We start from the raw sequence: 16964 nt of genomic DNA on the forward strand, positions 1-16964 counted from the left end.
TGAGGATTGACACATTGTTGGATGAACCATTCGCAGAGGTGTACCCGTGGAGGCCAATCAGCTGCTGATAGTGCCTGCACACGCTGTACATGGTACGGAAACAACTGGTTCTCCCGTAGCACTCTCCATACAGTGACGTGGTCAACGTTACCTTGTACAGCAGCAACTTCTCTGACGCTGACATTAGGGTTATCGTCAACTGCACGAAGAATTGCCTCATCCATTGCAGGTGTCCTCGTCGTTCTAGGTCTTCCCCAGTCGCGAGTCATAGGCTGTAATGTTTCGTGCTCCCTAAGATGCCGATCAATTGCCTCGAACGTCTTCCTGTCGGGACACCTTCGTTCTGGAAATCTGTCTCGATACAAACGTACCGCGCCATCGCTATTGCCCCGTGCTAACCCATACATCAAATGGGCATCTGCCAACTCTGTATTTGTAAACATTGCACTGACTGCAAAACCACGTTCGTGATGAACACTAACCTTTTGATGCTACGTACTGATGTGCTTGATGCTAGTACTGTAGAGCAATGAGGCGCATGTCAACACAAGCACCGAAGTCAACATTACCTTCCTTCAACTGGGCCAACTGGCGGTGAATCGAGGAAGTACAGTACATACTGACGAAACTAAAATGAGCTCTAACATGGAAATTAAGCGTTTCCGGACACATGTCAAATAACATCTTTTCTTTATTAGTGTGTGAGGAATGTTTCCTGAAAGTTTGGCCGTACCTTTTTGTAACACCCTGTATGAACGTTATAAAATGGTTATGTTCAAGATATGGAGATATATTCATATCACAAAAATAATGATCAATTTTATGATCCACAACGACAAAAGAAAGGTCATAAAGTGGATATGTTGAATAACTAGAAATATACATGCACCACAAAGAATATAAGACGAGATCATATGAAATAAAAAATTTGAAGTGAATGACTGAATTTTTTAAGATGCCTCAATAAGTATCCCTAAATAACCAAATAAAATAGTGATACATTGAAACACGTACCTTTGTATATCAAATGTAAGAGAGTAATGATAAATGTTATATATGAGTAACATCCTGTCGATGAATATTATATCACACTCTATGAGTGATCTACAGTGTTATAACTACTGACTAAAAGCTAAGTTTTCTTTGTAACTGTTTGTTACTGTAGAGCACTGTCCACAGTAAATTTATGAGTGATGTGTAATATGTGTGAGTTTCAGCGTAAGAGGATAACAAGAAAATCTTAAATAAAAGTTCCTTTTTTTTCAAATTCGCCATACATTAATACTGATCATTAATTACAAAATTCCGCATATTTATATTTCACAGTAATAACACCAGAATAGTGCTACTATCACGCCTTGAGAAAATCATGCATAAATGACATAGTATGAAAAACGCAGTTTGGCCTAGATTGGAATGATTTCCAAAATGCGCCCTGTAAAGACAAATAAAAAGAAGATTATGACTGGTTGTAAAGATAGTTATAAACGCACCTGTTGTTTTTATAGTCTCAGGCTTTCCTCAACCATTTGTTATGGATAAAGTAAACTTACAGACATTTCTACATTTGAAGAGAAACGTTGCCAAAGATCTCTTTCAGTCACAAGAAGTTTTACATTATTTTCCATGGATATTATTTTATTTTCAGTGCATTTTAGCTACAACAAAGGGGCTAAGATGAATGGAGGTTCGTGAGAGTCAAGATAAAGATTATGTTTTCGTAATTGGGCTTTATTAAGAGGATATATATCAAGAGGATTATTGTTTTAGGTTCTTCATTTTCCTTGTGTGTTTAGAATTCAAGAGGATTTAAGTTTTCACTGTTACCTAGCAAATCAGAGTACTTTATGTACCATGTAAGTAGGCTGTTTAGGTTTTTATATTGGTAACGCCACGTAGCGCTCTGTATGAAAATCACTGGCTGTGCTGTGTGCAGTCTGTGGCTGGTTTGCATTGTTGTTGGCCATTGTAGTGTTGGGCAGTTGGCTGTTAACATCGCGTAGCGTTGCGCAGTTGAAGGTGAGCCGCCAGCAGTGGCGGATGTGGGGAGAGAAATGGCGGAGTTTTGAAATTTGTAGGACTGGATGTCATGAACTGCTATACAGATTATGACTTTTGAACACTATTAAGGTAAATACATTGTTTGTTCTCTATGAAAATCTTTCATTTGCTAACTAGGCCTATCAGTAGTTAGTGCCTTCCGTAGTTTGAATCTTTTATTTAGCTGGCAGTAGTGGCGCTCGCTGTATTGCAGTAGTTCGAGTAACGAAGATTTTTGGTGAGGTAAGTGATTTGTGAAAGGTATAGGTTAATGTTAGTCAGGGCCATTCTTTTGTAGGGATTTTTCAAAGTCAGATTGCGTTGCGCTAAAAATACTGTGTGTCAGCACAGTCATGTATAATTTTTCTAACGGGACGTTTCAACCAAGAGGATCTATTATCAGTAAAAAGGTTCCTTTCGTTCTTAATTACTTTTTTAAAAATTATTTGAATTCAGTTTCATATTCCAATAGTTTTATCAAGCAAGTCATCATGAACTGTTAACTTATTTCATATGCATATAGATAATCGCCAACTTCATTCTGAGGCAGCACTTCCCACCATTTAGAAACCCTTATCATTATAAAACCAAAGATGTCTCATACTTAACCAAAGAAACAGTCTTGTGGAGGCTGTAATTCCAAATCAAAGAAACCAGCCCGAAGAATGGTTGTTCACAATCGCAAGGGCGGAGTAAGAAGAGGATGGAGGTACGCCAAAAAAAAAAAAAAAAAAAAAAATTTGTACTGTACTATTGTAGATGGTGCTTTACGTACTATTTCGATATAGCGCACTATTCCGATACGTCGTGTGATGCCAGTGCATTGTGAACCGGCCATGTGTAACTATCAGTTCCTTTCATTTGTTGTTTCCTAGAATGTATCTGTTACGAGAGAGCGGCTTTCGGTGATCTTCGACTCAATTCGTAACCAGTCGTACAACTGATAATGTTATCTAAGGAGGAACGACCAGAGAAGTAGTTAGTGCAGCTCTGTCGACTCCTCTAAAGGGTGCTGCTGCTAATTATCAGAATGTTCTTAGTAAGTACTTTTTTGACCTTCATCAGTAACACATTTTGTTGATCCTTCAGATCCACGTCAGTTTAAGACTTATTAAGTTTGTCAGAAACAAGTTGCCTAATAGGTTATTCGCAGGCAGCTTCATATGATCAAATAGTCGTTAGTTTTCACATTTCTCTTTCATTGTTTAACGCATAACTGAGAAAAATGAACCTCTGTCTGTTAACTGCCACAACGTCCTTCCGAATGCAGAATATTTGAACCAGCCTTCGGAGACTTCCTCTTGTAAAAATATCGAATCACCTTAGTTCGATGCATTGGATAAGCTGACAGTATAGAGTGTCTTAGACACAAATTGTTATCAAATAATAAAAATTCTGCCTTTTCACCTTGTTTTGGCAACTGAACTGCTACTGTCGGCCGAAGCCTTCAAAGCTGTTGTTGTTCTGAGTCAGCCATCCCGTGAGTGAAATAACATCTTTTCAGGTCTGTACTCTAGTTGCTGACTGTTAAGTATTACCTGAGAGCTGTGGCACACTGTGTTACACGTGAAAGGCTAAGGTCTTTTGCTAAGTCTGGATGAGCTCATATAGAACTTGAGCTTTATTACTTGCTGCTGTTTCACCGCTGTCAGTTCTCTTATGATAAATCGATTTTTGTTTTAGTTTACAGCATACTTCAGCTTACTTTAAAGTGCCGATAATGTCGCTATGAACAAGATGTTATGTTTCAGAATTGTTCGCAATTCACTTAACTGATAAGGGTCAAACAAAGGCCTCATTGTGGTACAAGTTAAGTTTATGCTTCAAATTAAAGTCAGTTTCCAAATTTCCCTTGATTTCCTTTACTGCTTGCTCAAAGTACAGTATGAGAAACATTGGAATAGTCTCCCATCATCCCTTACTCTCTTCTCAATCACTGATTCCCATCCATATCCTTCTACTCTTATAACGACCGTCTGGTTACTGTGCAAGCTGTAAATAGCCTTTTTCTCTATGTATTTTACCTCCACTACCTTCAGAATTACAAAATGGTATTCCAGTCAACACTCTCCAAACTTTTCTCTATTCTACAAATGCTCGAAATATAAACTTAAGCTATCCCCTATGCTAAGTTGTAGGGTTGAGTACTGCATGTTCCTCCTTTTCCTACAAAATTATAACTAATCTTCCCAAGGTCAGTCTCTTCTAGTTTTTCTATCCTTCTACAAATAATTCGTGTTAGTATTTTCCAATAATTACTTGTTAAATTCATGGAAATATTCACACCTTTCATCAAGTGAGTGCACTGGATTTGGAATTATTACGTCTTGCATGAAATCTGAGGGTATATTGTCTCTCTCATATATGTTATCCCCTGGTGGAACAGTTACTTCATGGCTGGTTCTTACAAGGACGTCAGTAATTATGAGGGTATGTCGTCTTCTGCAGGGCCTTGCTTCAAATTAGGTGTTTCAGTTGCCTGTCAAATGCTTCTCGTAGTATCACAGCTCCTAACATCTTCATCTACTACCTTTTCCTTATCAGCAATAATGCCTTCAAATTCATTTTTCTCGTACATAGCTTTGATACATTCCTTCCATCTTTCACTTCACTGTTCTTTGCTCAGGAGTGGTTTGTCATTTCAGCTTTTCATTTGCAAACAGCTGCTTCTCTTTTCTCCAAAAGTCTCTTATACAGACTGTTTCTGTCTTTTATCTTAGGTGTCTATGCTTCTAAATCCTTGCATTTCTCGTTTATTCATCTCTGATTTTCATTATGCACTTCCCGTGAATTTGATTTTTCAGACTTCTTCATTCACTTTTCCGTGCTTCAGGTGCTGCTTTCATATATTTTATGTTTTCGTCAATTAATCTTAATGTCTCGTGCGTTATCTAGAGATTTCCATAAGGCATTGTGTTTTTATCTATTTGATCTCTTATTGCTTTCACATTTCATTCCTCAAGGGTATCCATTCTGCTATGCTCCTCACTCCCTGGTTCTTTCAACTTAACCAGGTCTCATCATCTTAATTTCCTAAAGCGCAATTTCTTCATTTTTAACTTGCAGTTTATCCTAAAAAATAACCAGGTCCCATCATCTTAATTTCCTAGCTTGTGCGCAATTTCTTCAGTTTTAACCTGCGGCTTATCCAAAAATATTGTTTAGAACCTATAGATACACATGCGATTTCTTACATATGTAATATTTTAGACCACAACACGGATACAAAATTAGAAATTTTTATGAGTGTTTAATCATTTAGTGTATATTCCACTATTGTTGACGAATTTATAGATCCTGCAGCACACCAGAATCAAACTATTTCTCTAACGAGCACAATCGTTCACAGGACAACGGGAAATTGACCCTACTGCTGGTCTTAGTGTCACTGAGTGCTTCGGGCTGCACAACAGCGAATTCATTGTGCGAGCCGTATCCTTCGCTGGAATTTAAGGATGAGGGAATGCAGTGCTCTGGTATGAGGGTGACGCAGGTGCCGAGGTTGCTGAAGAACAGCCTGCAGATGTTGCTCCTGACGGGTACAGCCATCTCGTCTCTGGACAACTCCACCTTCCGCGGCCTTGAGTTTCCGCAGCTGACGACCCTGTATGTAGCTCAGGGTAATCTATCCAGCGTCGCAGCCCACGCCTTCTGCACCCTGCCGGTGCTGACAAAGCTCTACTTGTCCAGCAACCGGTGAGTATTACCATTTGCAAACACTTTCTTTAATGTGGCATTTGAATGATCATTATGGATCCATACAAAATATTCTTTCAGTGTGGCCATACTACTGACTCTCAGACGGTATTTTTTATGGAAATACTATAAGTTTTTATCTACGATATGTGCCCAAATGCAAGTAGGACTCATGCACCGAGGGTTCCATATATATATTTCACATATTTTGATACTCGAAAATGCTCTAATCCAAATCTACAGGTCACCTCCCGTTGATGTAAAAACATGAAATTTGGCAAGAAGCAAGGTTTCACAGTACAAGCAAAGTAGAAAAATCTGGAGACTGTTAAAATGTAATTATGTTGCTTCACAGCAAACATAAACATAGCTAAAGCCTTGCAGACAAACAAAAATTACACGAAGCGAAATGTAGTGTGAGGAGGGCTATGCGAGAGGCGTTCAATGAATTCGAAAGAAAAGTTCTATGTACTGACTTGTCAGAAATCCTAAGCAATTTTGGTCTTATGTCAAAGCGGTAGGTGGATCAAAACAAAATGTCCAGACACTTTGTGACCAAAATGGTACTGAAACAGACTAAAGGCCGAAACATTAAATGTCTTTTTTCCAAAGCTGTTTCACAGAGGAAGACTGCACTGTAGTTCCTTCTCTAGATTGTCGCACAGATGACAAAATGGTAGATATCGAAATAGATGAGAGAGGGATAGAAAAACAATTAAAATCGCTCAAAAGAGGAAAGGCCGCTGGACCTGATGGGATACCAGTTCGATTTTACACAGAGTACGCGAAGGAACTTGCCCCCCTCCTTGCAGCGGTGTACCGTAGGTCTCTAGAAGAGCGTAGCGTTCCAAAAGATTGGAAAAGGGCATAGGTAAACACCGTTTTCAAGATGGGACGTCGATCAGTTGTAGAATTTTGGAACACGTATTATGTTCGAGTATAATGATTTTTCTAGAGACTAGAAATCTACTCTGTAGGAATCACCATGTGTTTCGAAAAAGATGATAGTGTGAAACCCAGCTTGCGCTAATCGTCCACGAGACTCAGAGGGCCACAGACACGGGTTACCAGGTAGATGCCGTGTTTCTTGACTTCCGCAAGGCGTTTGATACAGTTCCCCACAGTCGTTTAATGAACAAAGTAAGAGCATATGGACTATCAGACCAATTGTATGATTGGATTGAAGAGTACCTAGATAACAGAACGCAGCATGTCATTCTCAGTGCAGAAAAGTCTCCCGATGTAAGAGTGATTTCAGGTGTGCCGCAGGGGAGTGTCGTAGGACCGTTGTTCTTAGCAATATATATAAATGACCTTGTGGATAACATCGGAAGTTCACTGAGGCTTTTTGCGGATGATGCTGTAGTATATCGAGAGGTTGTAACAATGGAAAATTGTACTGAAATGTAGGAGGATCTGCAATGAATTGACGCATTGTGCAGGGAATGGCAATTGAATCTCAATGTAGACAAGTGTATTGTGCTGCGAATACAAAGAAAGAAAGATCCTTTATCATTTAGCTATAATATAGCAGGTCAGCAACTGGAAGCAGTTAATTCCATAAATTATCTGGGAGTAGGCATTAGGAGTGATCTAAAACAGACTATTGGCCTATAAAATTGATACACCAAGAAGAAATGGAGATGATAAACTGGTATTCATTGGACAAATATATTATACTAGAACTGACATGTGATTACATTTTCACGCAGTTTGACTGCATAGATTCTGAGAAATCAGTACCGAGAACAACTACCTCTGGCCTTAATAACGACCTTGATGCACCTGGACATTGAGACAAACAGAGCTTGGATGGCGTGAACAGGTACAGCTGCCCATGCAGCTTCAACACAATACCACAGTTCATCAAGAGTAGTGACTGCGTATTGTGACGAGCCAGCTGCTCGGCCACCATTGACCAGACGTTTTCAGTTGGTGAGAGATCTGGAGAATGTGCTTGCCAGGGCAGCAATCGAACATTTTCTGCATCCAGAAAGGCCCGTACAGGACCTGCAACATGCGGTCGTGCATTATCCTGCTGAAATGAAGGGTTTCGCAGGTATCGAATGAGGGGTAGAGCCACGGGTCGAAACTCATCTGAAATGTAACGTTCACTGTTCCAAGTGCCGTCAATGCGAACAAGAGGTGACCGAGACGTGTAACCAATGGCACCCCATACCATCACGCCGGGTGATACGCCAGTATAGCGATGACGAATGTGCGTTCACCGCGATGTCGCCAAACACGGACGCAACCATCATGATGCTGTAAACAGAACCTTGATTCAACCGAAAAATGACGTTTTGCCATTCGTGCACCCAGGTTCGTCGTCGAGTACACCATCGCAGGCGCTCCTGTCTGTGATGCAGCGTCAAGGGTAACTGCAGTCATGGTCTCCGAACTAATAGTCCATGCTGCTGTAAACGTCGTCGAACTATTCGTGCAGATGGTTGTTGTCTTGCAAACGTCCCCATCTGTTGACACATGGATCGAGACGTGGCTGCACGATCCGTTACAGCCATGCGGATAATCTGCCTGTAATCTCGACTGCTAGTGGTACGAGGCCGTTGGGATCCAGCACGGCGTTCCGTATTACCCTCCTGAACCCACCGATTCCATATTCTCCTAACAGTCATTGGATCTCGACCAACGCGAGCAGCAATGTCGCGATATGATAAACGGCAATCGCGATACACTACAATCCGACCTTTATCGAAGTCGGAAACGTGATGGTACACATTTCTTCTCCTTACACGAGGCATCACAACAACGTTTCACTAGGCAACGTCGGTAAACTGCTGTTTGTGTATGAGAAATCGGTTGGAAACTTTCCTCATGTCAGCACGTTCTAGGTGTCGCCACCGGCGCCAACCTTGGGTGAATGCTCTGAAAAGCTAATCATTTGTATATCACAGCATCTTCTTCCTGTCGGTTAAATTTCGCGTCTGTAGCACGTCATCTTCATGGTGTAGCAATTTTAATGGCCAGTAGTGTAGAATGAGCAAATAAAATTAGTCGTCGGCAAGGCAGATGCCAGACTGAGATTCGTTGGAAGAATCCTAAGAAAATGCATTCCGAAGACGAAGGAAGTAGGTTACAGTATACTTGTTCGCCCACAGCTTGAATACTGCTCACCGGTGTGGGATCTGTACCAGATAGGGTTGATGGAAGGGATAGAGAAGATCCAACGGAGAGCAGCGCTCTTCGTTACAGGATCATTTAGTAATCGCGAAAGCGTTACGGAGATGATAGATAGACGCCAGTGGAAGAGTCTGAAAGAGAGACGCTCAGACGGGATTTTATTGAAGTTTCGATAACATACCTTCACCGAGGAGTCAAGCAGTATATTGCTCCCTCCTACGTATATCTCGTGAAGAGACCATGAGGATAAAATTAGAGAGATTAGAGCCCACACAGAGGCATACCGACAATCTTTCTTTCCACGAACAATACGAGACTGGAATAGAAGGGAAAACCGATAGAGGTACTCGAGGTACCCTCCGCCACTCACCGTCAGACGGCTTGCGGAATATAGATATAGATGTAGATGTAGATTGGAAAATGCATTGCAGTCATCATCCGTCAGAAGCATAACAAACGAACATGTTATGTTTGCAAGAAATTATGTTCGTCTGTTATGCTTCCAACGAATGATGAATGCAATGTATGTTCCAATGCCGAAAAGATATTTTTTATTTGATACAATTATATTTGAATGATCTCCAGATTTTTGTACTTTGCTTGTACTGTCAAACCTTGCTTCTTACCAAAATTCATGTTTCTACATCAACGGGAGATAACCTGCAGATTTTGATTAGTGAGTCTGTTTGTAGCAAAATTTGTCACATAAACGGCCAAATCTTTTGATTGCATTGACTTAGAAGCTTAAACATTTTTACACAGCCAAGTGACTGTGCACCTTAGTAAATGACATACATTTGTATTTGCCAATCCTGCTTGTCGACGAGAAAAAGCGGTCTTAACAAACGGACATACAAACAGATATACAGCCAGAAGTGACAAAAAAAATATTTCTTCGTATTATATAACCACATATCAACAATTTCCGGATTCTTCCTTTACCTGTACTGTGAAACCTTGCTTGCTGGTAAAATTCATGTTCATAGGTCAACGAGAAATACCCTATGTTTCGATATGTGGGTTTGTGAGTTTCAAAATTGTAATATAAATGGCCGAATCTTTTGATTAAATTCACTTGGGAGCTTAAATGTTTTATACCGCCAAGGGATCATAGACTTTAGTATGTGACACAAATTTGAACGTGATACGCCAATCTGTTCCAGGAAAGAGTGATCTTAACAGACGCACAGACAAACATATAGATAAAAAATTATGAAAGAAATTTTCTTTTCATGTGATATAATTACAGATTAATAATTTTTGGAGTTTTTTTCCTTTACGTGTAGTGAGAAATTGTGTGTCTTGGCAAAATGCATGATTCCCTATGTCAATGTGAAGTACCCTACAGATTTTGATGAGTGAGTTTTCTAGTATCGATGTATGTGACACAAATGCACGAATCATTTTACTGAATTGCCTTAGAAACTTAAATATCGTACACCGCCTAGAGACCATAATCGTATTATATGACATAAATTTGAACATGATTCGCCAAACTGCTTGCAGATAAAGGGGTCCTAACAGACAAACAAACAGACTGATGAAAAAAGGCAAAATAATATTTTTTCTTGCTCCATAAATACAGGTGAACAATTTTCGAATTTTTTCCTTTACTTATACTGTGAATTCTTGCTTATTCTTAAATTTCACGATACTAGGCCAACGGGAAGTACCCTAGGGGTTTTGATGGGAATCAGAATATGTGACCTTAGGACTTTAGGACCTAGAAGCTTATATTTCTTGCACCGCCAAGGCCCTATAGATCTTAGTATGTGACACAAATTTCACCTTGATAAATCTACCTGTTCCTGAAAAAAAGAGTCTTAGCAGACGTACGAAAAGGAAGAGAGGCAGATAAAAAAGGGCAAAAACAATTTTTCATGAGATGTAAATGTATAGTTTTCGAATTTTTTCTTTGGATATACTGTGAATTTCATGATCTAGATCAATGAAAAATACCCTATAGGTTTTGATGAATGTCAAAATGACGTCTGCGAGATAAATTTCTACTTGATACGTTTACACGTTCCTGAGAAAAAGGGGATATTAAAAGTCGGACGGATAGACAGACAACAAAGGAATCCTATAAAAGTTTTACTTTTACCTATTGAACCCCGAATCTTACAAAGCACGAAGTTTAAGTACCACATTTTTGTTCACAAGATATATATTTCGAAACCTGTTTTTTTTTAATCAAACCTCAAAAAGCACAACGTTAAAGTACTGAAACTTTTCTTCAATTAGTAAATGTAATGAAATTGAGGCTAGAGAGTGAGGCGAGAAAGTAAACTTGCTGCATCATCTAAATACTATACATTATGTGTTACAAATAATAACACACATTAACACTGTAATACGAGTAATAGGATTTTACAATTTCTAGTTCTGCAATATTTGTTGCATAGACTTCTAGCTAAAAGAACCAATATCTCCAAAATTATTTGTAATACGTGAATGCACCTAGAATCTTGTAAAGTTACAGCTGATTTAGAAACGAAGAAACTAATTCATTCACATCATTTCGACCATTGCTGAGTTGAAGTAGAAATCTTCTGAAAACTCTACTGATATTGTTTTTAGGCTACCTCTTCTAAGCTCTCTGTAGTTAGTGAGTTGTTCACAATTCTATACTCTCCTCTATCACTTTACTGATAATTTATTAGAAAAAAGTGGTTGCACCGAAAAAGACTTTGAACAGTTGTTATAAAAAGTTTATTGCTTTGAAAAATAGTTTTTAGAGGATAATACTTCACAATTTAAGTCATATTATTGTTTTGTTTAAAAATGAGATCAACATCTCTGCACACTCCAGTCACCCTTCTCAGTATGTTACTCATTGATGAGAGATAATATCTACAAATTTATCTGTCTACCTGTAGAGGATGTCTGCCCCTATATATGGGTTTTATTCATCGCGCATCACCTTCCAAAACAAAGCACAAATTTTCATATTCTCTAACTCACTACACACAAACCCTTAGTCCTACAGAAATAAAATGAACGGGAACTTTTTGTAATAAATTTAATGTAGTTAAATTTGGTAGATGAATAGATTTTTGCTAGAGGTCATAGTTTTCTAATTAGTCAAGAAAAATTTACAAGAGAGTCCTTCAAATGCGTTTTTCTTGAATAACTCGAAAACCGTGGCCTCCAGAGGAGACATATCCCAGTACAAAATTTAACTACATTAAATCTCCTTCAAAACCGTCATGTTCATTTTTTTCTGTAGAAATAATTGTTTACACAGTGCCCAGCCATTCCGTAGCTTTCATGCATCACATGAGACATGTACGAGGGTGGTTCTTTATACAGAGACCTGACTCTTTATCTTCTCCATTGAGAGTTTGTGTTCTGCGTCTAAAAGATCAAGAAGTCGACAGTACATTCATACTAGCCACCTCTTCTTTAAGATGATGAGCAAAGTGCAGATTGGGAGGCAAAGGGCGAATATAGTGTTAAAGTGCCAAGAGTGGAATGAGGTCAATGAAAGATGTCGTGAAGAAAGGCGGAGAGTTGTGTATGATATTTTCTAAGACGTGTGATAATTTTATTAAATATCGAAAGGTACAGTGAAAGTGACAGACGGCAGGAAGGGGCACAAGCGCTGCAAGTGATATTGTCTAAAATACACTCAGTGTAACACATACCCAGAGAACAGGAAGAGATGAGTTCAGAACTAATACACAAAGCGCTGTTGATCCACTACCTGCATCTCCCATTTGAATCAGTTTAGTTAATCTTCAGCAGCTACATTGGTATGCAGTATTGAACTATACCGGCATTGTTTTACTCGTATATCCAGTGATTTGATAAGCAGCACCGCAGCGGTCAACTAAATTTTCGCACATTTCTTGTTTCAGGTTGGATAAGCTAGACGACTTGAGTTTCACCTGTAACAAATTTTTAAAAACCGTAAACTTGGAGGATAACCCCAGCCTCCGTCACCTGCCACGACTGGTCAGCTCTTCCGTGGAACATCTGTACCTGGACAACTGCAACCTTGCCACCATGGACATTGCTACCGTGGAGGGGATGACAGCCCTGAAGGTTCTCTCTCTGGCGGGTAATCGAGATCTCCACTGCCAGTCCATAAAGACGCAGTTCAAACAGGCTCGGCCAGAGCTGCTGGTCATCTGCGAATATTCTGCTGGAGATCTCCCTTCCTCGACATTACCTGGTGAAGAGGAATGGACTTCCGAAAAACCTTGCACTGAGTCATATATACCAGCAATAGCCTCTACTGACCCTCACATTGTAGTTAATATAATTTTTACAACTTTTATTATAGTTAGTGCAATTATTACAGTCGTAATTATTATTAAAATTTTTAAAAGTAATCGTAATCATCATATAAATCAAAATTCAAGTAACCATAAATTATCATTAAAAATAAATATTTAATACGTATTATAAATTACTATTAATAGTTATTATAATAAGTATTTTAATTATTTACAGTAGTTTAAGGTGCCGCGAAATTATAGCTTTAAAATTTGAAATTATTACTATTTTAAGAATTTCAGTTGTGCATAGTATGTACATACTTCATTCTAAACTCACCATCCTGTAATCATTATCAACAGCTACTAAAAGCAAAAGAATGGAAATCTTGCCAAAAAATATTGTCGTTTGTCACCATTTTTTACAGCTGTCAATAAATTTACCGGTGCTAGCAATTTTTGACACGAACGCAATTCGTAATATTGGTTAGCCCTGTCGAACTGTGACCAACAGAGAAACTTTTTGATATGTATCAGCACTGAAAACGGCAACATACAGCAATTTTTCCATCACAGAACATAAAATAGGTAAATGATTATCGGCAGTTTCCTTTCCATTACCGCTATGAAGTTGTTGCAATAGAAAATCGTTGTTCCGCTGCGACTGTAAACTGCTGTCAGAAACCGGTATTTTTAAATAAATGCTAATTTCTGGCAACAGTTTAAAGCTGAGTGGAATTACAGTTCTCAAATTTAACCAGCCAGGGAAGAGCCCAGTCTCATGCCCAACGTAAGGTAGGAGTGAATAATGGTCAATTAGTAATAGTCGAATTTATATTCTACTGTATGGTTGCGAGTGGCAGAATTTAATCGGTTCTAGGTAAGTTTTCCGAAGAAAGCTCATTCACTCGTTTTACTCGTTCCTTAACTTTCTTAGGAAAACTTACCCAGAACCAACCAGCTTCTTCTAATCTTCCAAATTTTATCACCTATAGCTCACCTTTTTTATGATAAAAACTTGACTTTTTTCTGAAAAAGCGAAAGTAAGGAAAAAGCTTAATATATTTTGAAAAATAGGAACATAAAGATATCCTCTAGGACTTATTTATGTAAAATTCTCCTCTTTATTTCTTGTTTAACAGCCATGAGATTTTTATGAACTGTCAATTGTTCATGTTTATTGAGGTAAGACCTGGTCACAATTTCACGTTAAACGTAAATGTTAAATATAAACATTTAACGTTAAACGTAACCAACCAGGACATGTTGGTTCTTACTTGGGACAGTACAAAATTTCTAATTCTGGTCGAAGACTACTACATGAAATATGAACAAATCCTTCTTTTTTTTGAGATTATTGCTAACTTTCTTCATTTCAATAAATTTATTTTGTTGGAACCTTTAACAATATATATAAATGACTTGCCATTATGTTCACTCAGTAACCATAAATACATAAACTTATTTTTATCTTTATCACATAACCGTAAATTGTATAAACTCCATTGTGGGAAAAATCTATCCATTGTTGTGTCCTCATCATACCATCATCATTCGTGAAAGTGACTCGATTGGACTGTGCACAGACTGGGAATTTGCAAGGGCGCTGCTAACCATGCAGTTGAGTTCCCCACAAATCGAACGTCATCATAATTGCTCGATTTGTTAACTAGGAGATGAATTTGTTTCAGATTGTCATTCAGTAATTAGGATTTACCCATGTTAAGCAGTCTTTTCCTACAGATGTATTGTTGTTAACTATCACACTACATTCTTCTTTTTATTTTACTTGCATATGAAATTGAAAATTACCTGTTTAATTTTTGCAGATTCCTTTTTTGTTAAAAGTTCCAGCAAAATCTTGTGTTACGTCTAAATGTAATTAAAAACATGTTCTTTACGAAGTTCTTTTAATATGGCAACAGTCTTGGCATCCGATAATTCTATCTTGTAAGGAATAATAACTGGGTTAATATATTTATTTCTTATAATATCCGTATCTACATTAATAACTTGTTTAGCCTCTTTAGATGTTTTTATATTCGAATCTCAAACAAGAGGTAACTTAGCTTTAACAGCACGTCTAACACAACAAAATTTGGTAAGTGCTCCTGTCAAGGCAAGTGTCAAATGATCTGCATACCTCTCTCTTAACTAAAAATTTTTTTCACCTACGTCTTTTGGACAGTGTAATTATCTCAGAATGGTTATTTAACTGGTAAAAATTCTAATTTTTTTCTCGTTTTGTATAATTAATATCCTCAGTGCTTGTAATAAGATTATTATTATTATTTATGTCATCTGTAAGTAACCATAAGCCAAGTCTGTCGCTAGTTGGTTTTGTTTTATTTCCCAGAAGCCCTTTTATAAAATATTTTTTATTTGTAGCACACATTTATTTTCTGCATCCATTTATAGCGCTAAAAGACATTTGAAATGTGTAAAAGCAGCTAGAATTAGAGATTCAAATTTATTATTAAAAAAATACAAAATTTAATTTTTTCAAATAGTAGCTGAAACTGCGTTAGCTGAAAGTAAAGTGGAGTATTTTTTTACTTGTTTGATTTACTTGTCATAGTTTTTTATTCTTAGATTTTTCTTCTTCTAGTTTTCCAATACATTGTTCTTTTCCTTCGATTTTTAATTTATTTTCAAATTCGATTGGAAATTGTTCATCTTTTTGTTCTTTTTCTTCTGTAGCCATTTGCTATTTATATTCAGTTTATTTCCTTACTGAAGTCAAAAACGTCATCACAAGCCCAATCTTGAAATTTTTCATCTTGTTTCATTTTTGATTTCATAATTAGAGATTAGAGACCTGGTTCGTTAATAAAAGCAGTATGTGGTTGCATGTTTGAAATGTGTAACTGATGGTTACGTCTCATCCCATCAAATAAAATACAATAATGTTAAGGAAAATAATTTATTTACGTCCAAAATAAACTGATGAAAATGACTTAATTTGAATTAACTTCGTCTCTTGAATACCAACTATGTATACAAACTGACGACCTGTTTTCCCTGTCAAACTTTGCATAACTACGTCAACTGAAGGACTGTGCCATAAATCTGATGGAGTTGTAAGTGCGTCATAAATGTGGAGAGAGATAGCCATTTGACAATACGTTTTCTATCCTGGCCTGTGCACTCAATAACGACTGGAGAAAACTGTATCACTTCAGTTAGCCCTGAAGCTAATCTTCGTCCTGAGCCGTGTACACAGGATCAGAGGCCTGAAACTCTAAACGAGTGGAAGCTGTTTGATGGGGAATGTTTTGCACTTGGTGACAAAAATTTAAATAAAAACGTCAAATAGCTATTTCATGTAACTAGCTACCATGGCGCTCGACGTACGCACTTACTTCTCGATAGTGAATTTGAAATTATTTCAGCAGCCAGATATTTGCGATTAATTAGTAATTGAGATTTTCAGTATTTTCATTCCCCTTATTTCTTTAAAGTCGATTTTTTCCCTTACATTCACTGTTTTCAGAAAATATTAAGTTAATTTTCTTACATTCGCTATAAAAAAGGTGAGTAAGAGGCGAAAAACAAGGAAGAGTAAGTTTTCCTAAGAAAGTGAGTGAACGAATGAACCGACTTAGTTAGTTTTATTGTGAAAACTGAGCCAGAAACAGTTAAATTCTTCTACTGTTGTGAACTACAATTCTATATTTATAGCTATCATTTAGCAGGTACATAAGGCTACATAATCTCGTATTTTCTGGACAGCAATTAATTTATGGGAAACAAGAGTAAATCAGTCGAAGTATGTAAGAACTTTCAGAGAGTACTGAACATTTTCTTGAACATCTGACTAGCCAACAGACACCTTGCAAAACGCCCTTCACTCCTTCGCTACAAACA

General features: G+C 37.7%; 1 protein-coding gene across 1 annotated transcript; it reads left to right on the top strand.

The window, feature by feature from the left end:
* The first annotated feature begins 5395 nt into the window (after nt 1-5395).
* On the top strand, nt 5396-15545 carry LOC126198827 (immunoglobulin superfamily member 10-like). Its single transcript, XM_049935400.1, has 2 exons — nt 5396-5736; nt 12738-15545. The coding sequence occupies exons 1-2, from the start codon at nt 5504-5506 to the stop codon at nt 13276-13278; spliced, it is 774 nt and encodes a 257-aa protein (XP_049791357.1). The 5' UTR covers nt 5396-5503; the 3' UTR covers nt 13279-15545.
* Nucleotides 15546-16964: the final 1419 nt, after the last annotated feature.

Source organism: Schistocerca nitens, chromosome 8, assembly GCF_023898315.1.
Source record: "Schistocerca nitens isolate TAMUIC-IGC-003100 chromosome 8, iqSchNite1.1, whole genome shotgun sequence".
Taxonomy (NCBI): Eukaryota; Metazoa; Arthropoda; class Insecta; order Orthoptera; family Acrididae; genus Schistocerca; species Schistocerca nitens.